Raw genomic sequence first — 16,831 nt, forward strand, 5'->3', positions numbered from 1 at the left:
GCTACAGGCCAGAAAAGCCTTGAGGGCTGACTGGATGGGACACAGCAATAGAAGATTGATATGGTGACTTTGCTGCTTTTGAGACAAGAAGCCTTTGATTCTCACCTCATCAGTTGACCTGCCAACCCAGAGATGAGGCATACATCACCACTGTGAGGCCTTGATGTGGGAAGGAAAATAGATGCCCACATATTAGCTAGGTATACTTCATCCACCATTGAAGGTCTAGAGCTCATTTGGCCCAAATACAGATGCTACTGATATGCACCCCATTGCTGTGCCCAGGGAAGCACATGTTCCACTGATGTGCTCTTATGTGTGAAAGGGGGGCCAGTAGGTTGCATGAGGTCAAGAACGATATACCAAGAGGCCTCAGAACCGGCTTGGCCAGACTACAGGCCTGAGCTCAAAACACTGAGATCACATCCTGAAAGGCTAGGATGTCCTGCAATGGTAGAATGGCCTTCAAAGCCACTGTGTCATGGATGGTGCCTTTAAAGGGAATCCTCTGTACTGGCTTAGGATAGTATTTTGGTTCACTGACAGGAAGTATCAGGGAGGACAGCAACAAGACCATCAACTGTAGTTGGTCCGCACCTGACTGTAGGGAGCCCACCCTCAACAGCCAATTATTAAGGTATGAGAATACAGGTACTCACAACCTACGTTGATGGGCAATGATGATCACCTTTGCAAACACAGGGGTACTGAGATGAGGCCAACGATCAGGACAGTAAACTGAAAGTATTCATACACCACCACAAAGCAGGGAAAATGCATGTAGGACTGCAGGACAGAATCCTGAAAATGGTTGTCCTCAAAATCCAAGGGTAGCATCCAATCCCCAGGATGTAGAGCAGAGCGGACCTGGGCAAGGGTCAGCATTTTTAATTTGTCCTACAGAAGGAATGTGATTAGGAAGCAAACATTTAGAATCAGTCTCAGCCCGCCAACTTTCTAAGGACCCTAGATCCACTAAAGCAGCACATACATCAGGGACTCCTGCACTTCTCCCTTGAAACATTTTGCATGCATTCAGGCATAGTGCTGGACCTTCACGTGCCCATAGGTTTGTTAACACAGTATGTGATGTCCATAAAGGCCCCTAAAATATACTTGGCCTCATCCTGTCAATCCTGAATCATTTGGGAAATTGAGTACTGAAACTCCTGGGCAAACTGGACACGATCTTGCTCACCAGGTTCCAGAGAGCAGGTGTGTATCACCCTAAGAGGCAAATTGCATTAAGGGGCATCAGAGACAAAATGGTAGAAGAGAAGACTCTCATTGATAGTGCATCAATAGATTTTGATCCCCTCTCTGATGGAGCCATGGGGGAAAGAATTAGGATTTGCTGGCAGAAGCCTCAATGACTAGACTTTCCAGCGTCAGATGCTGTGTCAGGAAAGCTGAGTCTTCCAGTGCAGACCTATGTCGCGTAATAATAGGTCGACTCACTGGTGGTGCTAACAGCTCACTGGTGGTGGGATGTATGATGGTACAACGCGTGCTTTCACAACGCGTACCGTTACCACGCAGGTTTTACAACGCAAGTCGTTACAACGACTTGCGTTGGGGGGCGCTGGATAGTGAATTGTTTAATTTACTATTCCAACTCCAGTCCCCGTGGATAGTAGGAAAGGTGTTGGATAGTAAATTAAACTATTCCCTATCCTACAGCGCCCTCCAGCGCAAGTCGTTGTAACGACTTGCGTTGTAAAACCTGCGTGGTAATGGTACCGCGTTGTGAAAGTTTTGTTATAAAGAATGTTTCCCCTGGTGGTGCTAACAAGGCTTAGACTATGCCACATTCAAAGCCTCCATCTGGGCCTTGTCAGGAGGCAGATATGGTTTGAAAGCTGATGGATCTCGATAAATATTTCTGTGAGCAAATTGGCATTCCATGGCATACAATTGCTATTCTAGTACCTCTGTAGCTAAATACAGCTCAGTATCAGTGTAGTGAGGGGGCAAATTGTTCAGTTCCTTATCATCTATGTCGTGGGGTGCATGCTGAATGTCCTGCAGAACATCAGAAAGAGATCCTAAAGGTGCCTTCAGCCATCTATAAGACTAGTGTTGAAGCAAGGGCATTGTAGACAGTGTTCCCAGACTAGGGCCAGGGCTCTGATAATTTTGTAGCATCACATCGGCCTAGATCTACTGAAACTTGGCTCCAGATCCAATACTGGTGATACAATCTGTAGGAAAGTGGATTATTGGTAGGTGGGGGTCTGCACCTTATTAGTAGGCGGGTGTAGGAAGGTGGAATCTGACTGCATGGTTGCCACCACTTTTTTCCTGGTGTTTTGATGGTTTTTGACTTAGTTTGGCTGGGATCCTGCTAACCAGGACCCCAGCCTAGCTGCTTCCTCTCTAAAATGATTGCATGTACTTTAGGTATACTCTAGATTGGTTATTTAGTTTCCCTTCTGAGCCCCTAGTATATCGTACCTTAGGTACTAAGGGCCTCATTTATGAGGCCTTGCGTCAGTTTTGCGCTTCCGATGCGTCACTTTTTGTGACGCATCGGCGGCGTAAAACATGCCTACTGATGCGCACTATTTACAAAGTGACGCATCTAAGCAGATGCGTCACTTTGTAAACCCCTGCACTACATTATACCTGCGTCAGGTATAATGTATGCAGAGGGGACGTTCCCCCGCAAAAAGCCTCGTAATAGTGACGCAGTGAAATCTATGAGATTTCACTGCGTCACTTTTAGGACGCTGTTGAGTCAAAATCGTGCGCCTGCCTCACAGCAGGCATAAGACTGACGCAAGCCCTTTCACATGGGACTTTCCCCATGTGAAAGGACGCATTGCTGGAGTTGCGTCACTTTTGTGACACACCTCAGCAATGCGTGACTTTTGCGCTTACAGATACGTCAGAAATACTGACGTATCTGTAACTCCTTGCGACATGATGCGTCATACTGTAAATATGACGCATCAATCATGTCGCAAGGAGTGCGCACTGAGAAGTGACGCATCGCTGCTTTCACGCAGCGATGCGTCATTTCTCATAAATGAGGCCCTAAGGGCGTAGGTACCCCAGAGGCCTAAAAGCTGCTTTACATTCCTTCAAGACTTAGCCTGAAGGCTGCTCTCCACAGCTTCCACTAGGATAGCTTTCTATATAGGTTATCTTTAAACCTACCATCAATAAGGGTCGTTTGGACTGGTGCAAGGTGCCCACTAGAATAGTCAACAGCATATGCCAGGCCAACTTCTCACAGTGGGGGTCTGCACCTTTAGCTAATAATAATACCACAACCACTAATAAGGTCCAGTCAAGTCTCAATAATGAATCCATGCTCAATCTTTGGTAGCTTAGCAACAAAAACTTAGCATTTAATAGCACCAAAACAGTAAAGAAGTAAAAGACACAACATAAAGAAGATCTAGCACCAATTTATAAAATAGAGAATATTTTATCTTTAAATTGATACCAAAACAACGAAAACTCCCATGTAGAGAGCAGGAGATATGAATTTTGAAAATTAAAATAAAACAAATGTGCATTCTCGCGCCAAAAAGCAAAAGCATCTTGTCGCACTGCACTGGAGCAAAGTCAACATTTTAAGCAAACTGCAATGAAGAGTGGGTCGGACAGGGTAAGTGCTAGGTCCCACTCAAGTTTACCTTCGCACTTAATCTTTTTCTTGGAGCTTTTCTCTCATCTTCTAGCCATCTGGTCCTTGAATCTGGAGTGGCTTCAAGGATGGTGGCCTGCTGCAGTATGATGCCTCAGTGATTCCCTGGAAGTCTTAGTCCTTGGCATCAACAGCGAGGAGCTCCCGAGCTTTCAGCAGGACAAACCAGCCTGGTTTGTCGACAATGGGTTAACTAAATGGCAAGCTGGTCTCCTCCTGGAGATTTTTAGCCAAACTTTGCAAAAAGTTCCCAAACGTAAGCACTTTATCTTTCTTGTTTCCATCGGGGAGAAAAGTGTCCAGAAGCACCAGACCAGGGTTCAGGAGCTCTGGTTTGCATCTGGAGTTCTAGGACTCAGTCTCCCACAATGCACCTAGACAGTTCAGGAAAATCCAGTAGTAGCTGGTCAGCTTGAGTAGCCCTCTATTAGGCTGTTGTTGGTGGCTTCTTCCACTTTCTACCTTTTGCTGCTCAGGGAGTCCACTCCTTTTCCTAGAATTAGGCACAGTCCTTCTTTTGTGGAGCCTTGAGAGTGCAGCAGGTGCAGTCCTTCTTAGTGAAAGCCCTCTGTGTTGCATTCTAAGGGTCCAGTAGGGCAGTCCTTATTCTCTTGTTGCTCCAGGCAGTGTTCGGAGGAGCTCCTGCAGCTCTGACATATTTATCCTTCATTCTGGGCTGGGAAGAGGAGGGCACCCCAAACAATAGCAGTAAAATTGCTTCCCTCAGCTATGACCACTTCCTGCGAAGTTGTGGTACATTTTTGAACCCGAATGCACTGTTCTCAATAAATCAAAATGGAGAAATTCTCTCCTTGGAGTGTGTGTCTGTGTGACTCAACCCAAAGGTGTGCCTAACAATTTGCTACACTAGCCTGCAAGCCCCTTTCCTAATCTAATTATGGGCGCTCCCTTCCGGCTGGGGAATCAAGGCAGTGGGGGCTGGCCTGGGGCTGTCACATATGTTCTCCTACCTTTGAAATCCATCTATTTCTATGGTTACCCCCACTTTTTGCTTGATGTGATGCTATTTTTGACTAGTTTGACTGGGATCCTGCTAATCAGGGACCCAGTCTATCTGCTTTCTCCCTAAATTGGTTTGTTCAGTACATAGGTAAAGCCGAGATTGGATACTGGGGTACCCTTGCCAGCCCCTAGTATATGGTACTCATGTACCCAGGGCAAAGGTACCCCAGAGGTCTCCCATGGGCTGCAGCATGTATTGTGCCACCCATGAGACACTATTCAAAATGGAACTACAGGCCTGCCATTGCAGCCTGTATACGTTGGTGCTTGCACCACTTACTTAAGATATAGGTTTACTATATCTTGGGTCACTGCACTTAAAACCTATAAGTCACGACCTATAGCAGGCCTTTGCAATCCGGAAGACAGGGTGCTTGTTTCTAAGTGAGAAGGTGCCTGTGCATGAGCAGGACACCCCTGCAGCCTATGGGTTGTTAATGAAGCAACCATATACTATATAGAGGGCGACCATCTTGAAAACAGCTGCAACGAATCCTATCATGTTTGGTATCAAACATGTTGGAATCATACTCCCACACCATAAAAGATGTGGGGGTATGTTTCCAAGCACTGGAAGAGCCCTCCGTTAGGCTCTCAGTGTTCCCGGTGCCAACCTTCTAGCCCCATACAGCACAAAATGGTTGCTGTCAACCAGAGACACATTTCTGCCCTCCTGCTGCTGAACCAAGCTCGAGCATAGGAAGGTGGAAAAATAGACATCCTGTCACAGGGAGGTGTGACCACCTCCCAGACAGGATTGAGTGTATTGGGACCAGGTGGATGCACTTGCCAGCTCCTGAAAGTCTACATGAGGGGCACATTTGGTGTCCCTGTGCATAGTCCAGTTCAAACCAGTTCTGGGAGCTGTTGGCGTGAAACTGGACAAAGGACACAGGAGTATCCTTCCCCCTGTTCAGACCCTCCCCTGGGAGGGTCCCCTGAGTCTTCCCAACCCCTTCCCTAGGGTACTTAAGGGCTTACCTGGGTGTAAGTCCCTAGATTTGTCTTGGGATAATATTCAGATCAGACACCACTGTACTTCTACAGTCTGGGCACCCTGGGCTTCGCTGGACTTCATTTGTGCCTGACTTCATCTACCTTCCAGTCTGCTGCATCGTCTGTGCCTGTGCATCATACAGGAATCTCCAAGACCTGTGAAGCATCAAAGACACCTGCAGTACTCTCCCTTGGAGTGAAGCAGTCACTCCCCTGCATTTGCAGGCACCGCAACTAAGTTGACCAGTTTGCAGATCCTGCGCACCTCCAGACACTGTGGGTTCTGCAACACAAGTGGTGGTTTTCCACAGCTCCCAAAGCCTGCCCTACTGTCTCACCAAGTTTGAGGCCAGTATTCCTCGTGGGGGTTGCAATAACCGAACCCCTGTGTACCGCGTCCAACTTGCAGTTGCAAAGACTTGTTAGCTTCTTTTGCAATAAGATCTTCAGGCTCCAAGTAGCCCCAACCTCGAGCATCTCCTGTGTCCAGAATTTTCAACCACACCCCATCATGTGCACTGTGGCCTGTATCTTTTGGTGAGCTGATTGATGTCCTCTTACGCCTCCAGTGCCTCCGACCTGTGGGTTCACTTGAGGGTCACACTTGTTTCTTTTGGGCTCCGCTGATTTCTCGGGGCCTGCCCTGACTCCCCTGCCTTTGGTGAGTCTCCTGGACCTTGCTGGTCGCGACATTGCTCCTGCTTTGATTCATGTATGGCTTGCCTTTGCCAAGGCTTGTTGGTGCTCCCGCTAGACACCGACCCCGCAGCGCTCGACACCCTTTGTGGGACAGCTCGTATCCAGGTCCTGGTTACGAGCATTGCATGGTCCTCACAGCTGCAGAGTCAAGGTCATCATCATCTTTCCTGAAGCACCCAACATCGGAGGGCATTGGTATTCCTAGTCTCCTGGTCACCCCTGAGTGACATAGACTCTGTCCCCTCTGCTTGTAGGTATTCCTCTTCAAGAATCCACGTTTGAATTCCCACGGACACTTTCTCCTCTTCCAGCAGTAGCACTTTCCTGAAGTCCTCCATTGGGTTTGATTGCAGTTTCCGACACCACTTCACACGTATGCCCCCTGCTTACCTGGTGTAGGTAGCATAGGTACTAGGGTATTCATGGGTGGGGTGTCTCTCCAACCTCCTGTCTTCCGCGGGATTTCTTCAGAGTCCATTGGGAAGGGTCCTTAATCTTTAAAAATCCAACCACGACTTGCACATAGATTTGTATGGAGCACACAGTAATTTTTCCCACACTGCACACGCTCTCCATGGGACCTGTATCTACTTACCTTGGGTGGTTCTGTGGGTCCCCAGCAATTCTACGTCCTCTCGACATCATCCTGACTCGAGCTGTGGTTCTTATGCCACTTTCTTAGTATATGGTTTGGTCCCCCCCTGGAGCCACTGTCTATTTCGTGTTATTTACTGTATTTCTTTCCTAAAGTATTGTGTGCATTGTGTTTATCTCTGTGTTGGAGATACTTGAACCTTCTAGAGAGTACTATATAATAAATACATATTTTTATAAATACTTGGTGTGGTTCTTTTGAATAAGTCTACTATAGGATTGCATTCTGGTAAAACAAGCTGCTTTACACTCCTTCTGGACTAAGCCTGAAGGCTGCTCTCCACAGCTACCATTTAGAGAGCTTTCTAAGATTGTCTAAGACCTCTTAACCCCTTCGGCGCTGATGACAAAGCCAGCTCGTCATCAGCGTTACCTGCGCGGATGACGAGCTGGCTTTGTCATAAACAAGCCATTTTTTAAATTCCCGCGTACAGCGGGAAAACGCGGTAGCGCGCAAGAGGTTAAATCACTATAAGGGCTGTCTGGACTGGTGCAAGGTGCCCACTTACATTAGTGGGCCAGACCAGCAACCCACAGTATAACAAATCAGACCTTGGCAAGTTGTTGGGCTTATTGTAACCATTATTTTGACAGTTTGAATCATATTGCTAGCTAACTCCAGTTAAAAGTTAGACTTTATTAAAGTATAATAAAGCCTTCCCGTGTTAGCGTATAGGGCTAGCAGCACTACACTAGGTAAACATGACTTTGGCTGTTTTTCCCTACCAGGGCATATATAACACATTTTGTGTTGTGTCTGCTTTATTACCAATGCACCCTACCCTTGGGTCACCTAGGGTAGACCTTAGGGGTGATGCATATGTAATAAAAAGGTAGTTTTGGACTTGGAAGTACTTTTAATTTCAAAGTCAAATAGTTGTATTTTAAAACCAGCCTACAGAGCAGACCTGGCTTTAAAATGACACCAGACTCCACAGCAGTGCACACATAAGTACATTAAGTCCACTTGGGTCTCTAAACCTACATGCCTTACCATATACTAGGGACTTATTGGTAGGTTGGCTTGGCCAATTAGAATTATGCCAATTACCATATTCCTTTTAAGTACAGAGCACTGGCCCTAGGTCTGGGTAGCAGAGCCTAGGACACTTTCAGAGTCAGTAATCACAAGTATCAGTCAAACAGTGGGGGTGCTCAGGGCAAAACAGATGAGTTTCCTACAGGATCCGATCTGGAAACAGCACATCTGGACTGAGGTCAACACCGAACCAGCCTGAACTGGTGTGGCCCTTAGAAAAGGTGTAGAGGTTCAGCCTGCACAGTCAAGGAATCATAGTTGGTCACAGCACCATCAGTCAGTGTCAGAACACTGCACGGAGGGCCCCGCTGGTGGCAGTTCAACTGGACCCCTCAGCGGATCTGTGGGGCCCAAAGGTGTTTCAGTGGCACCCAGAAGCATCCCAAAAAACTACAGCATTACCTCCTTGAAGGCCTCAATCTGCTGCAGAGCTGACAATGGCCTATGAAATTTGGAGACATTGGCTCCAACGGTGGAAAAAGATCTGAGTATGGTTGTTAGAATATCATCTTCGTGACCATCCACTGGGGCAGGATAGGCAGGGGAGGGTGGCTCCTACTTAAAAAATGTTGTGCTTGCACCAAAGTTTTTTAATGTCATTGTGACCTCACCCGAGGACAGAAATGTTGACCACCACTGAGACTTGGACCTGGAGTAGGACTGGAAATTCGAACATGACCTACCTTGTTTCATGTGTTCAGAGACCTACAGCTTTGCTTCACGCTTCCTGTAAGCCTTTGGGCTATTTAGGGAGCACTTACTGCAGGACTTCTCGTCATTCTTGGAATCTAAGCACCCAAGGAAGACCTTCAGTAGATCAGTGATCAACAACTGTTTCCTGCAGGAGCAGCATGGTTTAAAGTGCCTAGTCTTCATAGGGAGCATTTTCATAAGCACACTCTTGTTTGTAAAAGATATTGGGGAGTCAGTGAACACTGACAACTTGTTCGTGAGCAGAACGCCATATCCGTGTCAATGGGCGTGCAAATAAAAAGAAACAGACATCAGTACAAAGGCGTGGCCCCTAGATATACTGCTCCGGCACATCACTTCCTAAGGTGGGATGAAGCTGCCACAGAGTCCTAGGGCGCCACCTATCGGCACACGGGAACTGTTGCAGGAAAAATTTACAGGTCCATTCTAGTGTCTGAGGGGAAGTGAAAAGGTGATAAGCCTTCAGTTATACATAAGAAGATACAACTTTCTTTGTGCGCTGTGTTGTCTCAAAGGTCTCAGCTTCCTTGAGAGTCTAAAGTGCAAATGTGGCAACTCTCAATTCACAGGACCTCGAAAAAAGATTAACTCACAGCAAACTGAGCCCACTAAGGATCAAAGCAGGACTCCAACTTTAAACTCACATCATATTCACTGGGCAATAAAGTTACCAGTCTGATTCAAAGTCATTCATTAGGATTTTCCCATCGTAGAGCTCTCTCCGAAGGCATCACAAAAATATCTATTCTTTTAGGGAAAAACTCAAAACGCAACTATATAAATGTCACCTAAATGTGTAATTGTCTTATTGATATCCACCTCAAGAAGGACTGACAAACATGCTTCGAAGGTTTTTCTCCTTCATTCATTCCCTTTCCTTATAAATGATCTTTCACCCACCAAAATCTCTAACTATAATTTAAAAGTTACAAAGAGTTATAGGTTTTTTTCAGTTAGATGTACACCTGGGACATTGCTCCTTTTTATTTTTACTGTTTAATGTAAAGCGCACTGAGACCCTTTGGAGTAAGGTGCACTATGTAAGAAACTATAAATACATTTAAAAAAATGGCTAAATCTTCATATTGATTAGAAGATGCCTATTTTCAGGCGAGCCTATGCTCCCAACTTCCCCGTCAAGGAGTAATTTACTATTAGCATTAAACTTATGAACTTGAGTTCAGTTCTATAATGTTATCATCAAGTGAAAAATAAAGTTGTGTGCCATCTCATCGCAGGATAGTTTTCTAAGTATTTTGTGCTCGACCTATCTTTAGTTACCTTCATCTCAGATGGACAATCAGTGCTGCAGGAGCTTAGGCAGGTACAAAGGATCCATTCTACTACCGAATTATGAAGAATATGCCACCTTCTTCCTTGAAAAGACAGACAATTGTAATGCTAACCTTCAGATAACAAGACAGCAATGTCCTCACCCACTAGATTCTCCCCCACCTTGATAAGTGAACCCACGCACCATCCAGAGCGCCACCTCAAAAATAGTGCATCCGGAGTTCGTTCGAAACAATTGAGCAAAACACAATTCTCAAAATGCTTAAAGACTTGAAACCCTCAAACCACTTCATTGATTCACTTCCCTCCACCCTCTTCTCAAACATCTATACTCCCACTCTGGACTATTATTGTAAATGCTTCACTACGACAGGGAAAAATACCGGACTGCCTAAAATCCGGACAAGTCACCCCATCTTAAAAAAAACAATGGCTGATCCAACCAACGTTAACAATTTTCGCTCCATTTCCAACATCCTGACGCTGACGAAGGTTCTTGAAAAATATTTACATGTCCAACTATGTAACCACATTGACCGATTCCATCTCTTTGACCGGCATCAAGCAGGTTTCCGCTCTGGGCATAGCACTGAATCGCTCCTGACACATATAGTGGACGATACTCTAAAACTGTTGGATTGAAACAAATCATGCCTACTAATCCTCTAGGACATTTCCTCTGCCTTTGTTGCAGTTAATCATGACTACCTACTTGATTTATAGAGCACAGGATGGGAATATCAGTGTGTCTAAAATAGGTTCACCTCATTTCTTCAAAACAGAACGCAAAAGCCATGGTAAATCAATCCCTCTCTAAGACTGCTCTGGACACACTTGGGGTCCCACAAATCTCCTCTCTTTCACCCTCTATATTCAACCTATTTGTGGCGCCACAAACAGAAATTCTATGGTCATCTAATATTCACTATCATCTGTACGCTGATAATATCCAACTGTACTTAAATCTCATCCACTGAGGACATACAATCCCTCATTCCGAATTTTTCAACATATACCCAAAACTGGCTGTCAAGCAAGCACCTCCAACTGAACACTCAAAGAACGGAATTCCTCCTAAACACCTGACCCAATCAGATTCACACTATTAGTGATTGGATGAAGCAACTAACAGCATTCAATTGCACGCCACAAATTATTGAGTGAGCAAGATCGCTAGGAATAATTCTTGAGAAAAACCTTAATAAGCAGTAGCATATTAGTGCCACCACTAAAGGAGTAGAGGCCATATGTATCAAGCTAATTAGCATTCGGCCTTTGCGAATGCTAATTTGATAAATGGTATGTATCAAACATGTTTGATGCAAAAAAGGGAATAGCAAAATTTGCTATTCCTTATTTTGCGATCGCACTTAAGGAATCGCAAATTTTGCGATTCCTTAAATGCAATGTATCAAACAAAAAATATTCAAAAAATGCCATTAAGGATTCGCAAATTAGCCCCAACTTCTAGTTGGTGGTAAGTTGCGAATTCTTTTCAAAAAGCTTTTTTCCAAAAAACCAAAGGTGCCATATGACGCCCATACATGCCCTTAGGGCATGTATGTGCGCCATATGCCCCCAAATGTCTTTTTCAGGGGTGCAGCAGGGTGTTCTTGAGACACCCCTGCACCCTTGAAACTATTCCTAATTTGCGATTAGCAAATTGCTAATCGCAAATTACCCCTTCATTCCCTATGGGCCTCCTGACCCATAGAAATGAATGGGTAATTTGCGATTAGCAATTTGCTAATCGCAAATTAGGAATGGTAAGGAATCGCTATTAAAAAGCGATTTTGTACATACATACCATTTTGCGAATTCCAAATAGCGATTCCTTAAAATTCGCAATTTGGAATTCGCAAAACGGAACTATGATACATACTGCCCAAAGCCTCGAAATGAGCATACTAAGGTAACTAAAACATTTCGTCCCTCAAAACGACTTCAAGTCTGCAGAGCAAGCACTCCTGATTCCCAGACTGGTATATGGGAACTCTACCCTCTCAGGCTGCCCAGATCCACAACAGCCCAGTTAAGGGCCTCACTTAACTCTGCTGCAAGAATCATCATGGGATCAAAAAGGTACAACCACATCTCTCCTGACTTGAAAGCCCTTAACCGACTCCCTTATGAAGCAAGAATTCAACAAAAAAATTACACGTATGTCGCACAAAGCTCTGCACTTCAACATCCCAAGTTATCTTGCCAATAAGCTTGAACTGTCGGGAGGCTCCAGATCCTCTAGAAGCAATAGCACCCTTCTGCTAAAGCCGCAGTGTTTCGTGAGGAAGAACCCTACAACAGAGCTTTCTCTGGCATTGACCCAGAATCTGGAACTCTCTCCCCCTAAAATAAGATAGACCCCCTCCCCTAACACCTTTAAGAAAAAAGTCAGACTTTTATTTATGAACACATTTCTTGAATAGATCATCAGAATTCAGTTTCACGAGTTTACTGTTCTCTTATCTTGTATGTGAATTTATGCTTATTGATTTGCTCATTTACTTGTAAAGCGGTCTGATACCCACAAGGGTCACGTTTGCGCTGTATAAAAAAATTCAAATGAAATAAAATAATAATAAAATTAAGTGAGGTGGCAATGGTGCTGTATTGTTTCGGTCTGGCCTGAGCAATGTCACTGACGCCACACATGAGGATCTCATGTTGTTCTCCTAACGTTAGTGTGCACTTCACGGTCACCCTCACTTATGGACGGCCAGGCCATGACGGGATTCCATGACACATATGATATCACATGTAATGTCAGCATTGTTTTTGGAGTTTCCCCATGCACTAATAATAACTACCCATGTTTTACATAGAGTCTGCTACTGCAGTTATGGCACGCATAGCACTGAATATAACAGCTGTCACTTTTACACAAGGCAATGATACTCAATTTAACAACTTCAGAAAATAAAAGGCTGAGTTCGCCCTCCCAGAATTCAACGCTGCAGCTTTGCACACAGATCTCAGCAGGGTCATCTTAAGCATTTTCGAACCCCGGGCAAGACATATTTAGGGGTACCCGTTCAGAGCAATTTAGCTTTTTATTACTAATTTTCTGTGATTTTATGCCGCCAACCAATTTTGAATTATATGTTGTACATTCTCAAATGATGTCACACAAAAACAACTAAAATATGTGTTGCTCAGGGCCCAAAGCTTAAGATGACAATGAGTAGAAAGAGACGGAGTCAGAGATAGTGGTAGGGGAGAACGAAAGAGAGAGAGGAAACAGGCAGATATGGTCAAGGAATAGAGAGTAAAAAAATCACTTTCCTAGGGGGCCTCTTGGAAGGTGTGGGCCCTGGACAATAGCCCACTTTGGCCATGTCTGAAAATGTCTCTAGATCTCAGCAGAAAGCTCTTACCCCAGTGAACTCTTCACATATGGGCAACAACCCCTTTACTAGCCTGAAAATTGCTTCTCTTAAGTAATGTGGTACATGGGATTGATTCAATTGGATACACAGTGGGAGTTGTTCGGTGTAACTCTTCATTATAGAGTAGTTTAGGGAGAGGTTGACGTGCAAGGACCAGTCAAAGAACCGCAGGTCCTCTCTTGACTTGAACATACTTTTCACCCTGATATCGCAAACATTACTTGGCTTACAGACAAAGGTGTAAGAAAGTTGAGGTACTGAGGTAACAACCCTCAGAAAGGCTGATCTGTAAAAGGAGGCCTTGATTGTTAGTAGAAATACGAGGCAGAATGACCGAATATTCACGTGTGGTGAAATTAGTACCATGATACCATAGTCAAGTCACTAGAACTAGCCATCAATTAATAACTTTGTGGTTGCCCATGCTTGCATTCATAGTGACTACTGTGTTGCTGTATGTACTGGATTGCCTGCTTACTGATGTCACAGGACCGAACCTGAAGCTAATAAGCTTCTACCCACACCCACCAAGTTTGGTAGACTTTTCTTCACTCTGCCTAGCCACCTCGCCAGTGTTACCTGTGGTCTCATTTTCAACCCGTTATGCTTCTACCTCATTATTATGTGGTCTGGAAGGAAACAGCATTTAATTTTACTTTGCAACAAAGCACCCTCAAGAGGACACAAGGTGAGAACTAGTGCTACAGAAAGCAAACTAAAAAGTATTATAAGTGACAAATGATTATTACCTCTTGCTGGCTATTGCCAACAATGAATTTATGTGATTATGCGGTCACCAGGCTGCGTCGGGAGGGCACGGTGACCTTTTCAGAAGACGATGCTCCAGTTATGTTTTGGTGATATCAAATGAGTGGTATTGTCCGGAAAACATACAAAAGGTGATGGGAGAATGCTTGTAATAAGTCCTTCCACTGGCAATCACTTGGGGTCACATTCCAACTCATCACTCTTTTGCTCACCATGCCATCTTGGAGTAGACCCAGCAATATGCAAATTAGTCTTCACCCTGAACCCCAACAGGAACAGTTCAGTCCGAACTGCCAAGCCAGGTCCGCTCTGAACTAGAACACCAGCAACCGAAGACCGGTTTCACTCTACTTGGGGCTCTTCAGAGAGGTGTAACTTGGATTCAGTGGCACAGTGAGCAAGGGACCTATATCTGAGCATACCCTTGGCCGCTTAGTGCATTATATCAAACACATAAACGGTTATGCGAGAATGCTTGGAATAGGTCTAACCTCCGGCAATAGCTTGGGATGGCATTCCAACCTCCCATTCTTTTGCCCACCATGCCACCTCAGATTAGACCCAACCATATATACCGCTGTGTGTTTGATGTACCACTCTAAGCGACAGGGGTATGCCTGGACGTGGGTCCGGTTCTCACTGTACCACTGGAACCAAGCGACAGCTGATTGAAGAGCCCCATTATGGGCAAAAATAGGTCTTGGGGTGGTTGTGTTCCTGTTCAGGGGGGACCTTGCCTGGCAGTTCGGACTTGACTGTTCCTTACAAAGCAGGATCAAAACTGATTCGCAGTTGTATTTGGAGAGGATGTGAAGCAGCGGCCAGAGCTGCCAACTCAGAAGCTAGGGATCTAGCTTTGAGCATCAGAGTCGGCGCCACATCCTGTGATTCTGGACAAATCACTTAATCTCTTTGTGCCCATGGACAGCGCCTGGATACTCTCACGGGGTGATAAGCTGTGTTATATAAATCTATAAACTTAACATAAACTCAACTTTGTCTGGGTCCGAAATGAGGTGGAATAGTGGGAAAAGAAACGATGGGTTGCAGTAGTACCCAGAGTGATTACCAGTGGTTGGACAAACTACAAGCAGTTCGCCCATCATCTTTTGTGTGTTTAGTATTGTTTGAAGTCATGCAGGTGTCAGGCCAAAGAAACAAGAGCGTGGAGTGTCAGAGGTAGGATATCAGAGCAAGTAATGAGGAACACTTTGAGACAGGAGCAATGTGCTGTTCAGACTCGCACTGCACAAACCCTTGAGAGATGGAACCTCTGAAAACTGGCCTTGCGGATAAGAGGGTCTCACAGCAGATGGATAAATAGTTTAGTATGTGCTATAGGAAAAGTTTAAGAATCATCTGTGCTGCTGGCTCCAGCCAGCTCCTCTCCGACTTTTCTTTTCAATATCCGGAAAGCTGCTAAAAAAAAGCTTCTAAAAAACACCCTTCACAACGAGTTTGGCTGTCAAGTGAACGGATGGAAGGCGCTTTGGATCCCCGAGTGAGCGACATTCCACTTGTCAGCTGCTGTCCCCTGCAGGGGCGGCAGGAACATATTACAGGGCAGTGCTTACCTTGGGAATTAGCCTGCAAGACCCCGATGCTGTCATCAAACTGCATAGACTTGATGTTGAGTGACGCCAAGATGCATTCCTTGTCCTGCAGCGAGGTATCATCAATATTATTCTGATTGGCTGACAGAATAACACACATGTCACAGAGGTTGATGTTGACGGCCCTTAGATCAGCGCGGCTTAATGGCGTCCCCTTTGGCAAAAGATAAAAATAAAAAAAAAAGGAAAGAGGAGAGGAGAAATACAAATTACAGATGAGCAAAGAAACTCTGGGAGATTACTAAAATGTGTACTTTCAATGCCGTGATATTGAGCTTGTAGAACAGTGTGCCAACGCATTTAGAAACCAGGCCTGTCGATCTGAGTGATGAGTGGTGCTGCTGGCAGCATCCACCACCCGCTATGCCACATGTCAGAGCTCTGGCATGCGGCTGGGCTGGCCCAAAACGAATGTCAGCGCAGCCAGCCCTCGTGTTGTGCACTTCAGCTTCAAAACAAAGGGCTAACCTTATGGAACTGCGAATTGCATTTTACAGTCACACCACAACAGACAGCCCCTCTATGAGGGAAGGAGCAAGCCTGCTCTATGCGTAGAAACTGAGGAAGGACTGGGGCGCGAGACAGTGGTACCCAAACCCTGCACCTGTACAGCCACTGCGTTATTATTAAACTGAGCATGCGCATGAGCGAGGATTCGGTTCTCTTGACACTGGAGGGATGGCAGCCACCAATGGAAGTCCGAGCAAAGCTGAGGTGGAGGGTGCCCTGGAAGGGTGGAGGTTAGGCTGCTGATGGTAGGTGAAAGGAGCCTCGGGAGAAATAGCCAGACTGAGGAGGGCAGGATCCACGTGGGTCGCGGCCATGGTGCTGGAGTATGTTTTTCTATAAGGAGGGAAAAGGGGACCCCCGTGTGCGGTAAAGGAACAAGGAAGTCAGGTCCCAATGAAGAGGGGTTACAGGCTGCCCTATTGCAATAAATGTGGCGGAAAAGGTGCACAGCGGCCGAAATCCAACAAGAAAGACCACAGGC

The 16,831-nt window shown here is 45.4% G+C and overlaps 1 protein-coding gene across 5 annotated transcripts in view; it reads right to left on the bottom strand.

Annotated features, from left to right (window-relative positions):
- The window catches only part of KCNMA1 (potassium calcium-activated channel subfamily M alpha 1), a 1,543,535-nt gene that overhangs the window by 185,329 nt on the left and 1,341,375 nt on the right, over window positions 1-16,831 (bottom strand). For all 5 annotated transcript variants that reach the window (XM_078643370.1, XM_078643368.1, XM_078643365.1 and 2 more), the window contains one exon: window positions 15,802-15,994. In XM_078643370.1, coding sequence (XP_078499496.1) covers window positions 15,802-15,994 — 193 coding nt within the window. The remainder of the gene's footprint in view (window positions 1-15,801; window positions 15,995-16,831) is intronic.

The sequence above is a fragment of the Lissotriton helveticus genome, chromosome 5_1 (assembly GCF_964261635.1).
Source record: "Lissotriton helveticus chromosome 5_1, aLisHel1.1, whole genome shotgun sequence".
Classification (NCBI taxonomy): Eukaryota; Metazoa; Chordata; class Amphibia; order Caudata; family Salamandridae; genus Lissotriton; species Lissotriton helveticus.